Source organism: Triturus cristatus, chromosome 9, assembly GCF_964204655.1.
Source record: "Triturus cristatus chromosome 9, aTriCri1.1, whole genome shotgun sequence".
NCBI classification, from domain to species: Eukaryota; Metazoa; Chordata; class Amphibia; order Caudata; family Salamandridae; genus Triturus; species Triturus cristatus.
The window spans coordinates 1,131,805,372-1,131,827,024 of record NC_140592.1 but is presented as its reverse complement, the minus strand read 5'-3'; the positions used below and the strand labels follow the sequence as shown (position 1 = coordinate 1,131,827,024).

General features: G+C 46.4%; 1 protein-coding gene across 2 annotated transcripts in view; it reads left to right on the top strand.

Annotated features, from left to right (window-relative positions):
* FANCM (FA complementation group M) overlaps nucleotides 1-21,653 on the top strand; it is a 797,274-nt gene that overhangs the window by 429,596 nt on the left and 346,025 nt on the right. For both annotated transcript variants that reach the window (XM_085627037.1, XM_085627038.1), the window contains one exon: nucleotides 8,717-8,930. In XM_085627037.1, coding sequence (XP_085483163.1) covers nucleotides 8,717-8,930 — 214 coding nt within the window. The remainder of the gene's footprint in view (nucleotides 1-8,716; nucleotides 8,931-21,653) is intronic.

The window sequence follows — 21,653 nt, the reverse complement described above, 5'->3', positions numbered from 1 at the left end:
TCCATTCCAGAATTACCCCTCCCTCAATATAAGATGGTTCCCAGGCATCGGTGCCCGCCGCAAGGCCTGCTGACGGGTGCTGTGTCTGGCGGACCAAGGAGGGTGCCCTCCGGACTCCGCCGGCGCTGCTTTTAGGGTCTGGGACACCTCTCCTTCGGATTCTGCTGTTGCCTTGCGTGGGCGGGGATAAGACTCTCAGCTGCCATGAAGTAAGGACATCTTTCCAAATCTGCTAGATCGGGCCACTCAAGCTGGTGCCGGCAGCAGGTGAGTGCCTCTCTCGCATCCATTTCTTCAGCCCTCGACCACAGCACGTTTCTGTACCGAGTTCCTCTTCTGTGGTGCCTACCTTGTCAATAGTAAACAATGTGGCCCCCGCACCTCCTTGTCTGGTGCTAGAAGTTTCATGGTCTTTGAGTTTCTTCTTGATGTGGTTTGTCTTGGGACTTCCGGTGGGAGAGGGGCTCTGGTTTTACAAAGTTGGACAGGCCATGCTATTAACATGTGCATTGTGTTTCTGGACCGCCATATTGACAGACCATGCCTCTTACACACCCCATGTGTTTTTGGACCTCCATACTCACAAGGTTTACGGTGTTGCTTACATGTAATTTGGCCGCCTTATTGCCAGGCCGTGATTCACACGCTATGTGTCTCTTAGCCGCCAGCATATAGATGATGCTACTTACAGGTGCCGTGTTTTTATGCCACCAGGCTGACGGGCCATGCTCCTTACACGCGGCAAGTGTTTTGTGCTGACTTACTGACAGTTCGCGCTACTTAGATGCGCCATGTGTTTTTGGGCCAACATATTGTCAGGCCATGCTCACATGCGTTAGGTGTTTTGTGCAGCCAGGATGACAGGCTGCGCTCCTTACATACATCTCATGTTTTTGGGCCTGTGTACTGACAAGATATGCTATTTAAATGAGCCATATGTTTTTGTGCTACAATACTGAGAGACAATGCTACTTTCTTGAACCATGTGTTATGGGCCTCCATGCAGACAGGACATTTTACCTGCCCCATTTATTTTGTGCTGCCTTACTGACAGGGTGTGTTACTTACATGTACCATGTATTTTTGGGCTGCCATACCGTCAGGCCGTGCCACTTACATAGGTCACAGTATTTCAGGCTGCCACACTGACGGGCATTGTAGCTATGTGGTTTTGGGCCACTGTACTTTCACTCACTGTATGTTTCTGAGGCGGAATGCAAGGCGGAAGTCTATCTACTTGTTAACTTAGCACTACATACAGTTGGAAGCGGCTTGAGAGGGATTCTCGGTGTGATGCTGAATTTGTGGGACAAAGGACCTGTGGGGGGTACACGTGCCGTGCCCAGCATAGGTAGAAATGTGGTTAATTTGTTGGCCTCTGGGCATGTCTGTAATGAACAGCCAATCCAGGGAATTCTTCTCATTTGCATGTTCTTTCTCAGCTGCAGGTGCCTTCTTGTGTTCTTTTCCAAAGACCCTGGGCCTCATCATGTGCCCCCCGTGCAGTATTTTGATGTGGTCTATCCCAAAGGTCCGGTGGGCCGCATCATGTACCCACCATGCACGTTTGCTTTGGTCTATCCCAAAGGCCCGGTGGTACAAGCACAAAACCATTTTCTCCCAATTTCAAAAGGGTTTTGCAATTGCGAACATCCCTATTTGCGCTTGTGTGTTTCACTTATACATACATGCAAAGAGATTTAACAATGAGCTGAAGCCCCTCCTCTCCCCAGGGAGTACCATGGAAGACTAAGAATAGGTTTTTCCACCATATGAGAAAGGTTACTGGTCTTACTGATGTCTAAAGCGTTACACCGGAAGTTACAAACAGGTAAAGAGAAGTACTTGTAATATTAGGAAAATAATACATTTAATTTCACTTCTTCTCAATAAGCATTGCAAGAACCAGAAAACTAGTAAACATTTTTTATGTTAATTCTTTTTTTAATAGGGTCGTTCAGTTCTATATAATGTCCTATTGGTTACATATAAGGTAACAAAAATACTTATAACACTTTTTTTATTATAACTTTTCAACATGCTGCACAGCAGCCATGCTGCTTTACAGCATAGCTTAAATACATTGGCAAAGCCAATAGCTGTGGCTAAACACTTATAAGGTTCCAAAGGCGAGACCTATTGGCTATGCCAATGCTTGTTAATACTTATAAGTCACCTGCAAAGTAGGTCTTAAAAGCCTCTACAGAAAGGTGCATGGTTTTTAAAGATAGGACATTTATTTTTAATATTTTACTTGTCCTGGCAGTGAAAAGCCTCCAAAGTTGCATTTTTACTGTGGCGTGGCTGGCTCTCATAGGTTAACACTAGTTTACACTGTTACATTTAATGAGTTCTAAATTGAGTTTGGAACTAGCTAGAATAGCGACCCAAACACTTGTTATAATGGCAATTTAAAACATTTAAAATCCAACATGGTGGTAATGTTGGATTTCTTTATGACCATTTTGAAAATTACACTCTTAGAAATGTTCCTGCCTAAAACCAAAAGGCTTTCCTGCCAGTGTCCAGCTGTCACCTTAACAATGATAAGTGTATTCCTCACAAACAGTGGAATAAGATTCTCGGTGCAGTGGGTCTCCTCCCTTCAAAGACTGGCCTGAGGGCTGGAAGGGTCCTCAGCTTCAAAGGATGCATACCCTGTCACTGGCAGATGAAGCTCACACCTAAGCCTACCTCCCTTTTGTCTCTCTCGTCAGGTTTTCTCTAAACCCAGTGAGAGGAGAGGAATTGGCCAGAACTGGTTTAGGGTGTGCACAAATACTTGTCCTCCACCAACAGGCTGGCATTGGGCATAAAAGTGTACTTGTCCTCAGAACACTCCTGGACCTGTGAAGAATCAGAAAGGGGACTGCTCTGCTGTCTGAAGAACCTGAAGGAAGACTGGACCAGTTTGCCTTATACCCAGGACTCCAGAAGTGATTCCAAGGGTCAGTTGGCTGAACTCTTCTTTGAGCTACAGGGACACAACAAGCTTCTAAAGATCCCTTTCCCTACAACTGCCCAGCTGATCATTTCCAACTGGACCTGCCCTGGACCCCTCTTGGTGGCCTCTGTTGAAGTGAGTCCTAACCCACAAGTGTGTTCCCTTGTTCTAGACCCTAGGTTGGTGTTAGAGTGTACTCCTCCTGTTCCCAAACCGCAATAAGTTTCTGCCTGGAAAACCGGAGGAGACTGGGGTCGCTGCCGAAGCTGTCAAATTGCAAGTCAGTCTCAAATTGATGGTTTGCCCTGCTGAAGGGGATCTGACTTCCAAAAAAGGTTCCAAGTCCGTACGTAGAGAGTTTCACTGGGATCTACGCAGAACCTCATCCAATCGATGTCACGGTCTTCTTGGGCACAGACTTTGTCCGATCGGAGCTTTCTCGCCTTTATCGGCGACTGCACATGGACCTTGTTCTTCAGCAGCCTACCGTCATCATACCCACTTTGGATCCAGCTTGCCCTGTCGACGGCTCGACGAACTCTTTTTCTCCATAAAATGTTCTAAATCGGAAGGTAAACTTTACATCGGGACGAATGCTGGTGCATGTATCTGATGGGTGATCCATTGCGGTTGGCCTTAACTTTTGACTTTGACCCAGTCTAGTGTGACCTGATATCCGCAATTGCCACTTTGTGATTTTTTGACAATATTTTTAATTCCAGCTTCATTTCTACTTATTGGATTTTTGTCTTTGTGGTGTTATTTCGTTCATTAAATGTACTCTGTTTTTCTCAATTGGTTTGGGATTTTCCTGTGTTGTGTGTTCACTTTGTTACTGTTTGAGCACTGCATAAATACTTTACATGTTAACTCTAAGTTAAGGTTGGCCGCACTGTGCCTCAGCTACAAGGGGTTTGAGCACAGGTTAATTTGGTGACTTTTGTGATTTACACTGAGAAAAATTGTTTCTACTATTTGAGGTGGGTTCTCACCCGCCTGCCCCCCCCCCCCCACCCCGCCCCCGAAACTAACTTTCCAGTTTCTTACAAGTACCACCAAAAGTACAGGTCTGATGAATTAGATGCACACCATGCAAGTATTTTTTGGAGCTGCCGATGAACAATGGAATGAAAAGGAGGTTTGTGCGTCAAAGGCTGCATAGACAGCAGAATGAATTGAATTAAAGATAAGTTATTGGATGAAGTTTGAGTCCTGACAGGATGCTGTCAGCTTGCTGCCTCAGAATAGTTAAGTCTGCTAACAAACGAGGTAGTGTATGAGCTCTGTGGAGACTGAGTGCCATTTTGTTAAAAGCTGCTCACTCTAAGACATTTGATAGGAAGGGAGAATATTGGCCATTGTGATAGGTGTAGCTGTGGTTACCGTAAGCAGTGGTTGTGAACAAGTAATGTAGATACCGCTATGTACCAGTAACCTACATAGGGACAGCTGCTTGATGTGGTAGCACAGCACTCCTAAGAGTCAACATTACAAGAGGCAGGTCATATCTTCCGTGTATAGAGGACATCATGGTACCCCCCGTTTGTGCTCTTTTTCAAAAGAGGGACAGTATTGAAAACTGTGTCTATTGGGGGAAGGAAGGAAGTTAGCACCCTCTTATGATTGATTTTAAATTATAAGTTCAGCCCATTTATATGTTATGCTGATTAAATATTCCTTAAAAAGACACATTAAAAACAAAGTAGCCAACACTTCACGTATCATGTCTACTAGACATACCACTGCATGCAGAATGTTTGCAAAAGGAAAAGGACTTCTTTAAAAAGGTCCACATGAAAAAGCAATTTATTTTTAGTTTTTTTTAAACTTGTTTTTTTTTCCAGTACTGCACAGATATCACATTACATGACGACCCATCAGGCCACAGTGCGTCAGGGAAGGGTAAAGAAAAGGCCACCAGTTGACATATACTCTAGATTAGCAGTGCAGGGTGTCTCTGCGGTCTGCATGTATGCCCATATGCTTCGTTCGGCAGCTTCTTTGATGGGCGCACGGTATCTGTGTGACATATAGAACATTTCCCATAGAGAAAAATATTATGTGCAGTGTTAGCAATATAACTTTACTGAAGGAAACATACAAAGAAAAAAAAAAGAACCTTGGCAGCGACTGGTGGCGGGCATTATTCCCAGAGAGGAGAAAAAAAGACCCCAAAAAATGATTATCAAGCAGCAGACAGATGAGCCGGCACGGACAGGGGCGAAGCCCCTCATTTCCCTGGGGAGGGCTACAGCAGTGCCTCTGAACGGGGAATCGGCAGGAAATGCAACCAGGGCATCAGTCCATAACAGTACAGTCTGTGGAGATAACAGTCTATGAAGGCTGTTGTATCAAGGCCCCCATTTGGAGGTTGCATGAGAAGCTGGCTCTCTTTCGACTTCCTGAGCCCACACTCCAGGTTGTTGACCCACCCCGCCACTAACCCAGTCACCAGCACTCCAATTCATCCATCTCATACAGATACAGACTGTACAATGGCTCAATCAATCCATCAGGAGGTCATACTCCAAAGTTGACACTGGGGTGGCATAGTCCAGTGTCTGCATGGTAACCTCAGCCCCACTCGCCTCAGCTGTCTATATGCTCTCCAACATATCTCCCCACATTTCCAGGTCAAGCCCTGCATTTTTATCAGTGCTAAGTTTCTCAGTCGGCACTCCGCAGCCACGCCCCGTGCGTGCAAGTCTGCCATGCACTTATCTGTCCAGCGGGGCATACTGTAGGTCCAGTGTATGGAGATGTGACGCTTAGCCAGTACTAGGCCCAGAAGAGCAAATGTATGTCCCATGCGAGTACCCATCTTGGTAATCTGGAACACGCCTAATTGACACTGCCTGACCTACGTTTCAAAACTCACACCTGTGACCGTCTGTAGTACACCTAGTACCTCTTGCCTGTATAATTGTAATCGTGCGTAAGTCCAGGTCATGTGTCAGAATGTCACCGGGGCCACACTGCACCGTGGGCATGGCGAAGAGTGCCCCCCATTAAAGTGTGCCAGTCTCTGAGGTGTTAAATACGTGCGATGCAGATAGAAAAACTGGGTGAGCTTAAACTTTGCATTACTCGCAACCTCCCCGGACTTGTGCGAATGCCTGTCTCTGCTCACCTTCGGTGAGCAGCGACGGTGAGTCTGCCGTCCATCTGTCCTGCATTTTTGACACTTCAGTTCTACGATCCGCCTTCAGGGTTTTATATATGCGGGAGATTAGTCCTCTGGTGGAACCCGGATCAAGCAACAGCGCTAAGGTCTGTGTCTCCTCAGGCTCTTCGGGAAAGGAGGTCCATATTTCGAGGGCTGTACAAGATATTTTTGCGTATTGTAAGAAATAACCATCCGACACTTGGAACCACACCCTCGCCTTGTCAAAGGATAGGAAGGTCCAATTAATAGACATATCTCCAGCCGTTATACAGCCCTCCTCATACCATTTCGTGAGATCCAATGGAAACCCTGAAGCCACTGGAGGGGGAGTGACTGAGCGGATGGGGGCCCACACACAGCCATGGTAACAGCTCGTTACCAGGCCTCCGCAACCTGTCCAGTTACAAACTGGTAGTCCACAGGGGTCTGGGAACCCATCATGAGCTATCTCGGCAGTTCCATGCCAGTGCCCCCGTCAGCCAACAGAGCCTTCTCAACATTGCGACCCTCAGCACACCATTGCGCCACATACTGCAGCAGTCCCACAAGATAATATAGATTAAAGTCCGGGAGACCCCAGCTCCTCCTAATTCATATCCAATTTGAGCACCTCAAATTTTACCCTGCTACGCTCCCTAGCCCGCACCAAAGAAACTAGAAGACTATTCAGGGTATCAAAAATGTTTTTCAGGATACAACAAAAGGAGTCCTGGAGGACATAGAGGCAACGGGGAAGCATAACCTTCCTTGCCAGAGCCACCTATTCTAGACCCGAAAGGACTCCCTCAAACCCGTAATGACTACTCTCATATTCAGTTCATACTGAGCTTCCAGTGAATGGGCCACTTGTATACCCAGGTAGCGAAAATGTTCACAGTCCCATTCAAGCTCCACAGCTGGAAGATACGCTGCAAACCCCCGCACCAAGGCCGCCAATGGGTCTATAACTGTCTTCTGGCGGTTAATATGTAGGCCCGATACTGTTCCAGAAGATGCCAATATACCCAGGAGTGCAGGTACTGCCTCCTCCGGTTTGCAGATGTAAAGATGTGCATCATCCGCATACAAAGAGATTACATGGGTACGACTATCCACAGTGATTCCCCACTGGGCCATATCCCGCCACAGCTGGATCGCCAATGGCTCCATCGCCAAAGCGAAAAGAAGCTGGGACAGTGGGTACCCCTGCCTTGTGCCCCTATCAATGGAGATGCTTTCCAATATCAGGCCGCCATTACGGACGCGAGCCCTCGGCTGACAATAGAGGAGGCTGACCCAGGATATAAACTCACGACCCAGCCCCTTTCTCCTCAGGACCTCCCACCGTAGAGTATCAAACGCTTTCTCAATATCTAGGGCGACCACTGCCACCCAAGCTTTGTCGTCTGCCACGGAGTGTAGTACTTGTGAGAGGCGACTTACATTCATGTGCATCCCCCTGCCCGGCATGGACCCGCATTGTTCCTCGTGAACCAGGTGCGTTACCACCCTGCCCAGACATGTCGCCAATATCTTGGCTAGCAACTTAGCATCCACCCCCAACATCAGTAACGGTCTGTAGGAGCCAGGGTCACATACATCTTTACCCGGCTTTGGGAGCAGAACAACTGCGCCTCCGTCATGGACAGTGGCAAAACTCTCAGCCACTTGGCCTCCTGTAAGGTCTCCAATAATAGGAGGAGCAAAAGATCAGCATAGGTCTGGAAGTACTCTACTGGGAGGCCATCAGGTCCCGGGGACGGACAGCGAGCCATACTCTGCACTGCTTCCTGCAGTTCATCAAGTTGGAGCGCTACGCCCATGTCAGCAGCCTATTCCTCAGTGAGGCGGGGTGGGGCACATCACACAGAAACCTCAGTATCTCGGTTGGAGCGGCAAAGGGGTCCTCCTTATATATCGCCAACAGATGGTCCTACAGCAGATTGTTGACCCCAGCCTGTGTAATGGCCGTGGTTCCATCGGGGCGCCTAAGTGTCAGTATGAGCAGGGGTGGCCGTTCCCACTTCAGCAGCCATGCCAACAATCTCCCCGACTTGTCGCCCTCCCGATGCAATAGCTGGTGGTATTCGTACCTAGTAAAACAGCTCAGTCGGTCCCATAGCTCTCCAGCACGGCGCTGTGCCTGTAGTAGTGACTCGTTTGGTGGCTCCGGCTCTTGTCCTCTGTGTTGCAACACGGCCAGTATGTCCTCCTCCTCGGTGAGCTCCCTCTCCAGGTGTTTCCTCGTACCTCCAACTTTGGACAGGCATTCTCCTCAGGTCACCACCTCTGCCCCATTTGCCCGTTGCTCCGCCACCATTGCTGCCGCCAGAAAGCATAACATTAAAAACCGATTAAGCAATTTCAACCTTTTTAGGTCAATAGAATCCAAGGTATTTTTGTTATCAATAAATCCCATTCTTATGTCAGAGGTAGAGGGTAATTTTCTCCCCACGTCCAAGATGAGTATAACTTTTTCCCAAATTTGACTGAAGTACATGAGAAAATGTTAGCCGTGAACACATGTTGATGCGTCGCCGTCGGACTCCGGGCTGTCTTGTAGCCCCTCTTTTACGGGAATGACATTTTAAAGCCATGCTGCTTTTTTTCAATTTTCTCTCCTGCAGACGTACAATCAAAGCCAGAGCATCAAAAGAAGCATCCACAAAGCCATCTTGGGGAATGCCATGCTCCATTTCAACCCGCACAGCCCTCGCATGGTTCCAGAAGGCCTGCACCCGGCGGTGCACAAAATGTACATCACCCAAGCATCGTATGAAGCAAAAGACAACGCCAGGCAATCCTCAGTGCACCGAAAATCCGCTCTCTTCAATGGGACAAGTAAGATGCTTTTTGTCTGTGTTCTTAAGTGGAGCTACCCCTTTAAAACCGGTTAATATGGATAACTGTGTTACACTGACGTAAAATTGAGCCATCTGGCCCTAGCGAGGTCAGCATAATTAAATACAGTTAGGCTGGTTTTTGCAATAACAGCTTTTACATTTTACATCAAGGCACCATGCCCTTCGGTATGCAAACGTCACTTAAAAACTTTATTCAGATGTCTTCACTTTTTTATAGATAAGAATTAAAATTTAGAATATTCCTTCAAGAAAAGCTAATTCTCTTATGTTCATATATTCACATACACCGGATCATATATAAACAATTTCAGTAATTCATTGTGAGTCTGCTGTACATCATCTGCAAAAAGCAAGTTTCGTTTTTTGTTTGGATAGAGGGCAGCAGCAGCAAACAAAAACAAGCACTGGAAAGCCAATAGGCCTGACATTGGCTGCCAGCCTTTTGTTTTTGTCAATGCTTGTTTTGTCATGGTTTTTGAAAAACTTTGTTTGGAAAGCAGCAAGGCCCTCGTCAGTCAAAAAAAAAAACATTGGCTGAAGGCAAAAAAATGTAAATCACAAAAAGTGCATTTTGCCATAATACTGGAGAGAACAACTTTGTGTTGTGCTCCTTGTGAATGGGCAATGTGGTGTTACGCGCAGTGAAGTTAGCCAGTTGGTGCAGTGGGCTGATCCATAGCCACATACTCTAGAGGAAGGAGTAGAGGGTAAGCAGTGGGGGCAAAGGAGCAGCCGAGGTTTTTGAGGCTGGATACAGGAGGACAGCCAATAAAACAATAATTAAAAAATTGGGTGGGGTGGGTGTGAAAAGTAAAGTACGTGCTTGAGCGGGGGATTAAGGGGCAACACTGAGTGCACGAGAGGCGTTGTTTGTTGGGGGAATTTAGCAGCACTCGAAAGAGAGCTAGAAAACGTGTATTCATGGATGTGCTGGAAGAAAGGAAAAAGTAGGTCCCTGAATATGACCAGTGGAAGAATAAAAGTAATCCCATCAAAAGGATAGTAAAGAGGCTATGCTCCAGAGGAGGGACAAACACAAGAAGGTGAAGGCAAGCCATTGAATAGGAAGGAACTAATGATTGTGACAATAAAGCCAAGCAATGGGTTTGCTCTAAGTCCACTGTAAGTTTTTGGTACGGTTCACGAAGAGGCTTTCGCCTTGAGACAGCTAAAAAGCTGCCTGGTAGGAAAAATCTAATACATGCATTTTTCTTTACGATATATTCAGTATAATAGGTCATCTTGAAATTAAGATTGTTAGTGGCCTTTAGACGCAAATCTTTGACCTGGTCTGCATTGGCAAATTAGCAGCAAAAATACTTCACGTTTTCTACCACCCTAGGCTATAGTAATACAACTGCAAAATAGTGTTGACCCTTCCAAAAGGCATCTTCATCTCTGTGGATGATTGCATTCCGTTCCAGGCCTGGTATTCAAATATGTAAGTGATACAAATCAGATGTTTTACCAGAAATGTCTGATTAATGAGTTTGTTTTATAAAGCACCGTTTATTACTTTTTATTGACTTTTTCTATGGATTAACCTCGTTGCACAGAAAGTGTATATATAACATTTGATTCACAGCAGTACATATTCCTTCATCTCATCAGCAAGTTCTTATGGGTACATCTTCCTGCAGATTCCTCACCTTGTGAATATCGTCCAGGCACCAGACTGGATACTGAAACTTTATCCACAGCAACAGCTCTCCAGTTTGATGCCAGGCGGCCTCAGCCACACCTCCACCCTCATCGCATGTCCCTATATTGGAGTTTATAAGGCACCAATCAGTACACCAGTGTCGGTTCCTGTTTTTCCTGCAGCTCAGTGATACTAGTCCAGATCTCTTCTTGGTGTTTTACCAGAAATACCCTCAGCTTTTTAACCACAACTTGGTTAAATGTCTCCCCTAAGATTTCAGGGCTGCCTAAGTCGCATCTCCGCCCTATCCGGATGTCACAGTATTGGAGTTTATAAGGCACCAGCCATCGCAGTGGCATCGGCTCCTGTTTTTCATGCACCTTAGTCCGGATCTCTTCTCTGTACTTTACTAGCAAAATTCCTCCGCTTTTCAACCACAACTTGGTTAAATGTCTCCTCCTAAGATTTCAGGGTTTAAGCCTTGTTGCTTTTGCTATAAGATGTTTTTGTTAAACCCACACAACACCCACATGTGGTGTCTGAAATCCGAACATGACCACACAGACTCCAAATCATATTACTGAAGCATCCTAATACCATCAGAAAACATTCCTCTTCTCCTTCAGCTAAGGCACCTAACAGGGAACAGTCTCCTGAAAGATCTACTTATAAAAACCATCCAAGGAAAGAAAAAGCTCTTCTTCCCTTTGGAAATGAGCCTCACTGTTGAGGCCATTCAGAGTGCTGACTTGGCTCCCGATGCCAAGCTCTTCATCATCGTCTAAACCGATGCTGCATTAAACAAGCGTTTGCAATGCAATAGGTCTAACATTTACGAGACTTTGAGTTATTGGCCCTGTAAATGTGAATAGCTTAAATTCTCGCAAATGAAGACCTATTGAATTGCAATATTGTTTGTTTCCAAGAGCCCCCTGATGCGCTTGCACCTAATAGAGGCCACGCCCCTTTCCTTAGAAGAGCCGCGTCTAAATAAAGGTGCATAGCCTCTATTAAGTGCAAGCGCGGCATGGGGCGCTTGGAAACAACCCGCCCCAAAAAAATTATAAAGCAATAGGTGTTGCATTTGCGAAAGTTTGAGCTATTGTCATTTACAATGCCAATAGCTCAAACTCTCCTAAATGTGAGACCTATGGCATTCCAAAGAAGCGCCCGCCATTGTCCCGGCTGCTTGGAAAGTGAAAGCACGCATGGCGCGCTGAATGTTGCTGCACAGCACATCGTGCCTGCAGTAAGACAAAACTCACTACAGAAATAGTGCTTACAGACTGAATAACACAGACGGTGTAACAACAGAAGTAAAAGGTCCACTCCTCATGAGAGGTTACAATTGAAGACAATGCGGTCAGTGGCGGCTGGTGACATTTGAAAGTGGTAGGGCGCAAATATTTGGGACCCGGTGGCGAGCAAACCTGATTGTCTCTCTCTGTCACTCACACACACATGAACACAATTTGCAAGTGAATGCAGGGAGAGGGTACAGAGGGGAGAGCACTGCTAGGGGGTTCTCTGAAATGGAGTGAAGCTGGGCATTTAAAGTATTAGATGATCAGAAAATTCAACTCCCTTTCAGTGACCAGGGCTAAAACTAAAACTGCACACTGGAGCGGTAGACAACTTGCATATCATCACATCAGGAGGGGACTCTAACGTGTTTTACTACTGAGTGATCTGCAGATCTGCAATTCCAGTGGCAGGTCACTCCCATTTCATTTTTATTAGCTTGGGGCATTTCAATCATGGGAACTGTGGTGAATTGGTAGAATGGTTTCCAGTTTAGAGTCTTCTTTCAGATAATTTTTTTTTTTTACGAACAGGCTTTGTAGCTTATAAAAACCAGAAGACATCTGTTCACTGACAATTTTCCTGAAACGCACAAATGTTCCCACGTACGTAGTAGTGTAGCAAGGATGCTATGGGGGCAGCAAGGAGATGGTCCCCTTGACTGCTGTTGGGGTGGTAAAAACAGCATTGTATGGGTTCAGCGGACCCTTCGGCAAACTCTACCTTTTGCACCAACAGTAGCTAAGCACATACGTATACACCACACGTCTGCGAGCGCACACAGTTAACAAATTGTTTATTTTTAATCTTTTCTGGATAAAGGTGCAGGAAAGCAAGCTTTGAGAAAAGCAGATCTGTAGCCATTACACACGTGAGTTTTCCTAACCATGCCCCAGTACTTTAGACAGTGATTTTTTTTTACTTTTTCCAACGTGAAGACAATTCTGAATGCAGAACATAACTGCATTACAGAAAACTGTCTACGGTGCATTTACCACTTTTCCTCTGTTCAAGGCTCGCTGTGCGGTATAGATCGCTTCCAATTAAATAAATAGAGGACATTGCGAGGCTGACCTAATCCGGTCTGTAGTTTTTGCACGTCACTTTAAGGCATATTGCGTCCTCTGACAGAAAAACCAGTGCGCTTTCAAATGAACAAAATATTAAATACAGTACGCAGGGGTCAGCTGCTCTCAGGAGGTGGTAGTGGGACGGGGAGGGAGGAAAGAGGCGGTTAAAAACAAAGTTCACTTACCTGTCAGCTGGCCGGCTGCCTCCGTCCTCTCCCTGGTTCTCGGCCATCATTCATTCCCTATGAGGTCTCCTTAAACACACTCTGCTTATCACTGCAATCAATGGCGCAGCTTATATATTGCCTGGATAGCGCTTCTGTAGTAACACAGGAAGCACGGTATAACCCACCCATTATGTACACCAATAAAACAAAGCCTCCCAGGAAAAAGCCTTTTAAAAAACAATTTCACTCCTTCAGGGTGCGCAGCACTTGAATTTTCGTGCCTGCTCGAGGTACAGTGGGTTCATAAGCATGCTCTTGACACCTATGATCTGAGCACCGATACCACTTCACGCAGCTGGGTATGCTTCAGAGACAGTCGCGGCTCGTGTAGGGGGGTTAGGGGGTGTCACGGGGGGGGTTTTAAATAACGTAATAAAATCAATCCTACCTGATCAGGTCCGCGCCGCCTCGGGCCCGTTCTGGCGCCTACACTGGAACAGCCCATCACTGCTGGCAAGAATCCTCTCAGCCAATCCTGGGGCTGGAGCAGTGCCAGGATTGGCTTAGAGCAGGCTTACGCTCCGCCCGCCTGCCCATTAGGAGACCGAGGTTTGAGCCTTGGCTCAACCCTCGCTCTCCTAATGGGCATGCGCCAGCCTGTGGAAACACTAGTGCGCATGACTGGGCATGGTGCAAAAATTCGCCCTCCGTCCCCACTCATGCGCACTTGTGTGCTGCTGCCTGTTGCCCCAGACTATGCCTGTCAGTCAACATGACGCCAGACCGCCCACCCCCTTAAGACTATGAAGGGGGTGGGCGGTCCGACGTCATACTGACTGACATGATTGTCAGTTCTCCCTCGGCGTCTCTGAACTTAAGTAAACTGAGAGTTTACTTAAGTTCAGAGATGCCGAGGGAGCTGCGGGCGGGGGGGCAACGCCCCAACGCCCCCAATGGACGCACCACCACTGAATGTGGTACTAAGGAGGGACTAATAAGCTGATTACCGAATCAGAAGACAGCATTTACAAAGGACAAAGACACAAGCCAATGAAAAATATGGGTGAAGAGTGGGCGGAGCTTTAAGTGCATACTCTAATACAGCATGCCTCGTAGTGCATGAGCTGCCCATTTTCGACCTAAAAAGATGAAGGTGGAATTTTTTATTACATCAGCTGACTGTGCGCATGTCCAAGCCTTCCGGCTCGTGATGCTGGATCTTTTTAGGATGGTCTCCGGGCCACTTGGGTGGACCTAGTTATTTATACCCCCTCCTCCAAACAGCCATGTTTTGCATTTACTCCTGATGTCCCTTTACCATTACTCACTCCTAAAGGCTAAAATTACCCTTCTCTTCCTTTACCACTACCCACTCCAAACCATAAAATTACCCTTACCTCCCTTGACCCGCACCTGGACCCTTTTTTTAAATAACATAATTGTTATAAATAAAAATTATAAAATAATACCTGTAAGGTAAAGGCGTGGCTAGTTAAGGTAAACTTACTTACCTACGTGGTAAAGACTGCGTTTCAAGGGGTGTCTCCCCTCGAGCTTTGTGACCAACCTTCCCCCAGTCTAATAACTACAGCGTTCTGACGTTCATTCCTGCCCCCTTTACTTAAATGCCCTTTATCCTCCGCAGCGCCCCTCTTAGCAACTGTTCCAACGCATCGCGCCAGAGCCTTGTGTTTCTTACCAAATTGACTGGCTGTCATTTTTTTTTCTGAATCGATTTACAGACTGCGAGGTTTTCAAATGAATGATTGTTCTCTTTTCCAGTAATTGACAATCTGAGTTCACGGCGGGAGGCTCGAGAGTGCTTTGCAGCCAATTAACCCCTCTGTGGTCTGCTTGAGATGCGAGGTGCAGGACGTCACGCGCTCATCCCGAGTGTCAGTGTCGCCGAAGGGCGCGCGGGATGCTCCTATCCGAGTGAAAGAAAAGAATGGTTGAATAAAGGCAAATCATATATGTGTGTGTGTGTGTGTGTGTGTGTGTGTATGTGTATGTATATATATATATATATATATATATATATATATATATATATATATATATATATATATATATATATATATATATATATTCCCCTCCCCCCTTGAGCAAGGTACTTGTCTGATGACCCTGGTTAGTTTAACGAAGCACTAGTAAGGTGCTAACTATGGGTAAGTCCGAAGTCCACCCATAGTACCTTCCACATCTAAACCACGGGTCACTGTGGGATACTCAAAACGTATTTACCACCCTTTTTCAAGTTCAAACGAAATAAAATGCTCCCCCCCCTCCTGCTTAGAACCATGTCTACAATCAGAACCTACTCGATATCGGACAAATGTGTTCATCTTTCTACCCATCCCGCTTACTCCATTCCTGCTCCTTTATTTCTATTTCGTGCCCCATCTGTGTCTCATTTTCTATATTTTAAGCAGTTTCAGAATCTAATTACCAGTTTTTAAACGTGATCTTTACTGCATGTAACTTGGACCCCCTAATTGTTTCTCTTATTCCAACTACTTTTTCCGACCACAGCCCTTTTTAGCAACTCTCACTACTTGCATTTGCCCCAATTCGTTCAGGCATGATATAATTCCATATATCTCTATTAAATGTGTATTCATCCTTCTGTTCAGGCTTCCATGGTCCTATTCTCTATCTTCCTGTCCTATCTCAAATTCTGAAACAGCTTGCTTGTCCATCAGCAACTCTTCATATGTGTGTATCTGAATTTCTCACTTTTCCCAATTCATATAGGCTTCCTTCAGCACATTCTGTTTCAGATATACATAGGATAGAGTACTCCTTGCTGTACTTTATAAAGATATTGTAAGTCACAGGAAAGAGGTCGAAGTTCGGGTTTCGTTCCTAAGGTCATTGAACTCTGAGAGGATTTACAATATCGTTTTAATGAATGGCAGAGGGTAGTTTATTCCTTATAATATAGATTATCACTCCATCACTCTTTCCACAAAAAAGGTTGTCCTTAGTGTCTTTCATATGAAAGAGATAGTGTTTATGAAGAATGAACCCATAACTGTAGAATCAGTGCTGCAAAATAAACGCACTAAAAAGCAGTTAGAAGGTGGTTGCTGAAAAAGTTAGAATCAGTTCATTGTAAATCAGATTAGAAATCTTGCAACTCTTTTTTGCTTCTTTAGCTCTGCTGATCTCCATACTGCTCTGAACACATAGTAATCCATGGCTAAATTATCATCTGTTCTTCATTGATTTACTTTCAATCTCCTTGCTGGATATTTGACTGACTTGCCCTTCACTGTTTCCAAGCCCTTTGGTGCCCCCTCTTTTTCACCTTTTGTTAAATCCTCTTTTCTTTTAGTCTTTCTTTACATTGTCTGAGCTCCTGACACACATTTTCATTTCTTTTTGTTCCTTGTCCCTCACATTCCAGAATAAAATTACTAACTTCAAATTTGCTCTTTATTCCTACAACATCTCTCAATCCTTCTGCTGCAACATTACAAAATTGATATTCTGTTGTTTCCGTCCTAACGCAGATACACTTTCTTTCTTCCCTACTTCTGCTCCTTTGTCTGCTATCTTGAAGTCTATAGCTAAATCATTTCTTTCACCTGTCAGTTGAAGCTGCGCAATGTAAAGTCTATACTCTCCTTATGTAAAATGTCCCAATGACTGGCTAGGGGGTGACACAGTGACTAAAGATGTTTATATGTGCTATGTCTAAACTCTTAATAGCCTGGTCACATGGGCATTGCAAAGGCAAACCAAAGCTCCTTAAAAGTACCATGTTTCATTTATTGGTAACATGGAACAAGCTCAAGTTTTACATTGAGAGCAATGCTGGCTATGCTAGACTGAACAACGAAAATTAGTAATACTATTAAAGTCTTCAATTGCCACTAATAGTTTGAAGAAGAACAATAAAGGTTACACGTTTAAAAATGGTTTTACCATTTCAGTATCAAAAGTAGCAACCATAAACATGGGCCTCTGTGGCATGCAGTGCACATCAGTTGACCAAAATAGGGAAAATTACTGTTTACGTTGTACTTTTATTTGAGGCCCCAGTCACAAGTGCCTGTGTTAGGATCAGGGTGGTGGATTGGGCCTCATGAACAAAGAACTTAGTCTCTTTTATGGAGAAACATCGTAACCAGTAAGGTGTTTATTTATGTATGTACTTACAAAGTCTGAACATAGCTGCAGAAGAACAAGTTACTTAACTTTGGTAACACCTTATCTGGTAGAGACACTATCTAGCTGCAGAAATTATCCTCGGGCGTCAGACTGAATCCTGAAATATTTCTCGAGCAGTACCCCTGCGTGCCGTTATGTGGCATCGTCAGCATCGTCCTTGCTGGAAGTGATGTGTGCGGTGCCTATATAGGTGCTACTCCAGCTTGCTGACGTCAGCTACTTTTCATGACTTTCCACGCCGGAAGTGCGGAGCCATGAAGCACACTGACCAGGTGTGGAATACTAGGGGAAAGCCATGTCCCTAGAAATCCTTTCGCAGAGTAGGGAGGATGTGTGGGTCGGTAAGGAATATGTAGCTAGATAGAGTATTTACCAGATAAGACATTACCAAAGGTAAGTAACTTGTTCATCTGATAGAGGCTTCTTGCTACAGATTCCTTACCTTAGATTAGATACCCAAGCAATACCTCCCAGAGGTGGGTCTGTGGACCATTTCCCAAGAGGAAGTCCTGCAGGACTAAAAAAGCAAGATGCCCATCCCTACGGACCTGACTGTCCAGCCAGTAGTGTTTGGCAAACATTTCAGCCTGGCAGATATCCATGACTGGAACTCCGTGTGCTACTGCAGTGGTTGCAGCTTATCTCTGGTGGAGTGAGCATGCAAACCCTCAGGGGGGTTGCCTCTTAGCCAATGCGTAGACATTTTTGTTATAGAGCAAGGACTGTCCTTTCTTCGCTCCGACATATCGCACGAAGAGTTTGTTGTCCACCCGGAACTCTTATGTACGGTCAAGGTAGAACGACCATGCTCTTTTTGGGTCCAGACGGTGAAGTTGCTCCTCTTCCTTGGAGGCATAAGGAGGAGCGATGGATTGGCATATGTAAAAGGGAGTGGCCACTTTCAGGAGAAAGGAAGCCCTCTTATGAAGGACCATTTTTTCTGGATAGATGTTCATGCAAGGAGGTTTGGATAGCAAGGCCTGAAGCTCACTCACCCTCCAGACAGATGTTATTGCCACCAGGAAGGCTGTCTTGATGGTAAAGAGCCTGAGAGGGCAGTTGTGCAAGGGCTCAAATGAAGCGCACATCAGAAACATCAGGACCAGATTAAGGTCCCACTGAGGCATAATGAAGGCAAAGAGGAGGACACATATTTTACAAACCTTTCAAGAACCTAAATCAGGACCAGATTAAGGTCCCACTGAGGCATAATGAAGAAAAAGAGGAGGACACATATTTTACAAACCTTTCAAGAACCTATGTGCAATAAGGGACTGGAAGAGGGAAGGTTGGTCAGGTAACAGCAGAAAAGCTGAGATAGCAGAAAGGTATACCTTAACGATCAGAGTCGTGCTTGGCAAGGGAAAGAACAAACAGAAGAACCTGTGAAAGGGGAGCAGAAAGAGGGTCAATTTGTTTCTCTGCACACTATGCCACAAACTTGTCCCAAGGACAGGCCATTCCGATTTGGTGGAGGGATTGCCTGACTGGCAGAATAACATTGCAGACTTTATGCGGAAGTTTGAAAGCTGTCAACTGTCCCTGCTCAATCTCGACGCAAGAAGGCGGAGCGTTGACAGATTTGGGTGGAGAACCCTTCCCTGCTGCTAAACAGAAGATCCTCCCTAAGGGGTAGCTTGATTGGAGGACTGATGGCCTTGCTCTGCTTCTCAGATTATCACACTCTCTCTATGCCCAGTCCGGGGCCACAAGGATTACTTGGGCCTGATTGTACATGATCTTATTGAGAACTCTGGACAGGAGTGATATGGGCGGAAAGGCGTTCAGGAGGCCTGAGCTCCGCTCGAGACAAAAAGTGTCTCAGATTGTGAGTCACCTCGAAAACTTCAGCACACGCAGAATTGCGTGTTCTCCTCAGTGGCAAACAGATCCAACCAAGGCTTACCCCACTGCTGAAAGATATCTTGCACAACCTCCGGATGGAGATGCCACTTGTGATCCACTAGGCACCTTCGGCTGAATCCGTCTGCTCTGGCGTTCGGAGAGCCCGCCAGATGTTGAACCACCAGGGATCTGTCCTTCTGCTCTAGCCATGTCCAGATTTGCCGGGCCTTTTCAACAAAGGCTCCATGACTTCACCCCACCCTGTTTTTTGCAGTACAAAATGTCAGGGGTGTTGTCAGTGAACACTTGGACTGGCCTTCTCTTGATGGATGGTAGAAAAGCTTTTCAAACCCAGACTGATCGCATTGAGCTCCAACAGGTTGATGTGGAGTCTGGATTCTGCCACAGGCCTCTGATCTCCACCTCTCCTAGATTGCCGGCCCATCCGAGGAGTGATGCATCGGTCAGTACTGGCAGATATGGTTGGGGAAGAGAGAGGGGTCTGCTGCTGACCCATTTGTGGTTCATTAACCACCACTGCGAATCTTTTGCAGGTCCCGCTAAGATTTGGACAATGTTGTAGAGATTGCCCTGATACTGCGCCCACTGGAACTTCAGTTATTTCTGCAGAGCCCACCTAGGCCAACAGGCATTCGTCACCAGCAGGATGCGGGAGGTCCTGAGCCCCAGCAGCCTCCGAGTCATTCTCAAGGACATCTAGGGGAGAAGCTGAAACATTGGTATCATAGCCTGAATACCCTGGACTCGCCATTTGGGAGGATAGGCCTGAAAATACACCATGTGGAGAACAGCTCCGAATAAGGTAAGCCTCTGAGAGGGAGTCTGGTGTGATTTTGGCACGTTGGTAGTGAACCTCAGCGAATGCAGGAGATCTGCCGTAGTTTAGGGGTAGTAGAGACAACAGCCTGGGGGAGGCCCGCCTTCAACAGCACGTTGTAAGGCTAGGGGAAGACTCGGCACCCCGGTACTATCAGTCTCCTGGGTCCAGTGCAGACAGGGCCTGAGCAAGAGTGAGCATCTTAAACTTCTGCTTGAGGAAGAAATTGAGGGAGTGCAGCTCGAGTATAAGAAGAAGGCCTCCTTCTTTGGGCACAAGAAATGCAACCAAGACCCACTTCTGGCGTTATTACCCTCTTTATGGCTCCCTTGGACAAAAGTGCAGTCACTTCCATGTGGAGAAGGGATAGGGGGTCCTCCGTCAACCTGTAGTAAGCAGGTGGCATGGAGGAAGGAGTAGTCTTGAATGGGAGGGAGTAGCCCCTTCCGACGATCGGCAAAACCTACCAGTCCAATGTTCTAGACCACCAGTGGGGCAGATAATGGCAGAACCTACCCCCTTTACCTCCCACCCCCAAAACTGGGTGCCCATGACGGTAAGAGAGCAGACTATAAGGGTTTGGAAGCAGCGGCTTCCGGGGGCGTGGTAAACTGGCCTGACCTCTGGCTGCCTGACCCACGGGATCTGTGGGTACCACTTCCTCGGCCGCACAGAGGCTTGGAAGCCTGTGTGATGTGATGGCTGGGTGGGTAAAGATGCGGCTGGAAGCCGCTCCTGTGGCCACGAAAGGAGGGATAGGTGGATTGGGGGTGATGAGGGCCCATGGTGAGGCTCAAGGACCTGTTCGTATCCCTGCTGTCCTTAAAGTACTCCATTGCTGAATCTGTCTTGTCTCTGAAGGTGGAAGCCATTAAAGGGCATGTCCGTGAGCGATATTTGAACATCCCCAGAAAAGCCAGTAGTCTTTAACCAGGCGTGGTGCTGTAGGGCCACTGTCGACGTAACTGCTTTGCCCAGTGAGTCGGTGGTGTCCTGTACACACCTAATAGTGAAGTTGGCTCCATCCCTCCCATCAGCAACAGCCTTGGAGTGCATGGCCCGGGCTCCTCCGAGTGCGTTGGCAGCACCTGCGCAACCCTATTCCACAGAAAGTGGGAATAACATCCCAATAGGCATGCAGTGTTCACGAACTGCAGTGGTCGGCTGGTGAAACAAATAATCTTCTTGCCTTAGTTGTCTAGCCTCTTGGATTCCTGACCTGGGGTGCAGTCGGGAATGCGCTAGGAATTACACGGGAATTAGAGGCTTCTGTGTTAGGCTTGGACCAGGTCCCAAGCAGGACATCAGAAATTTTTTCGTTAAAGGGGAAAAGGGGTTCTGAAGGGGACACTCTCAGTGGGAGCACTTCCGTCAGGTCGTTAGTCTTAACAGCTACCGAGGGCAAGTTAAAGTCCAGGACCTCAGCTGCCCTCCTCACCCCCAATGGGAATGAAGTTCCCTCCTCCGTAGCACGTTAGGGGGAGAAAGCATGACAATATGTGGAGAAGTATCCAGTCAGCTGGTCTCTGCCAAATCCACACACCAGTCCATGTTGGGATCATATGTCTTGTATTCTTCAGGGTCCAACGACCCCTCTCATTTCTGCCAGAATCCTAACCCATAAGAATAGGGCTAAGACTCCGGCCTCGAAGGCATGGCT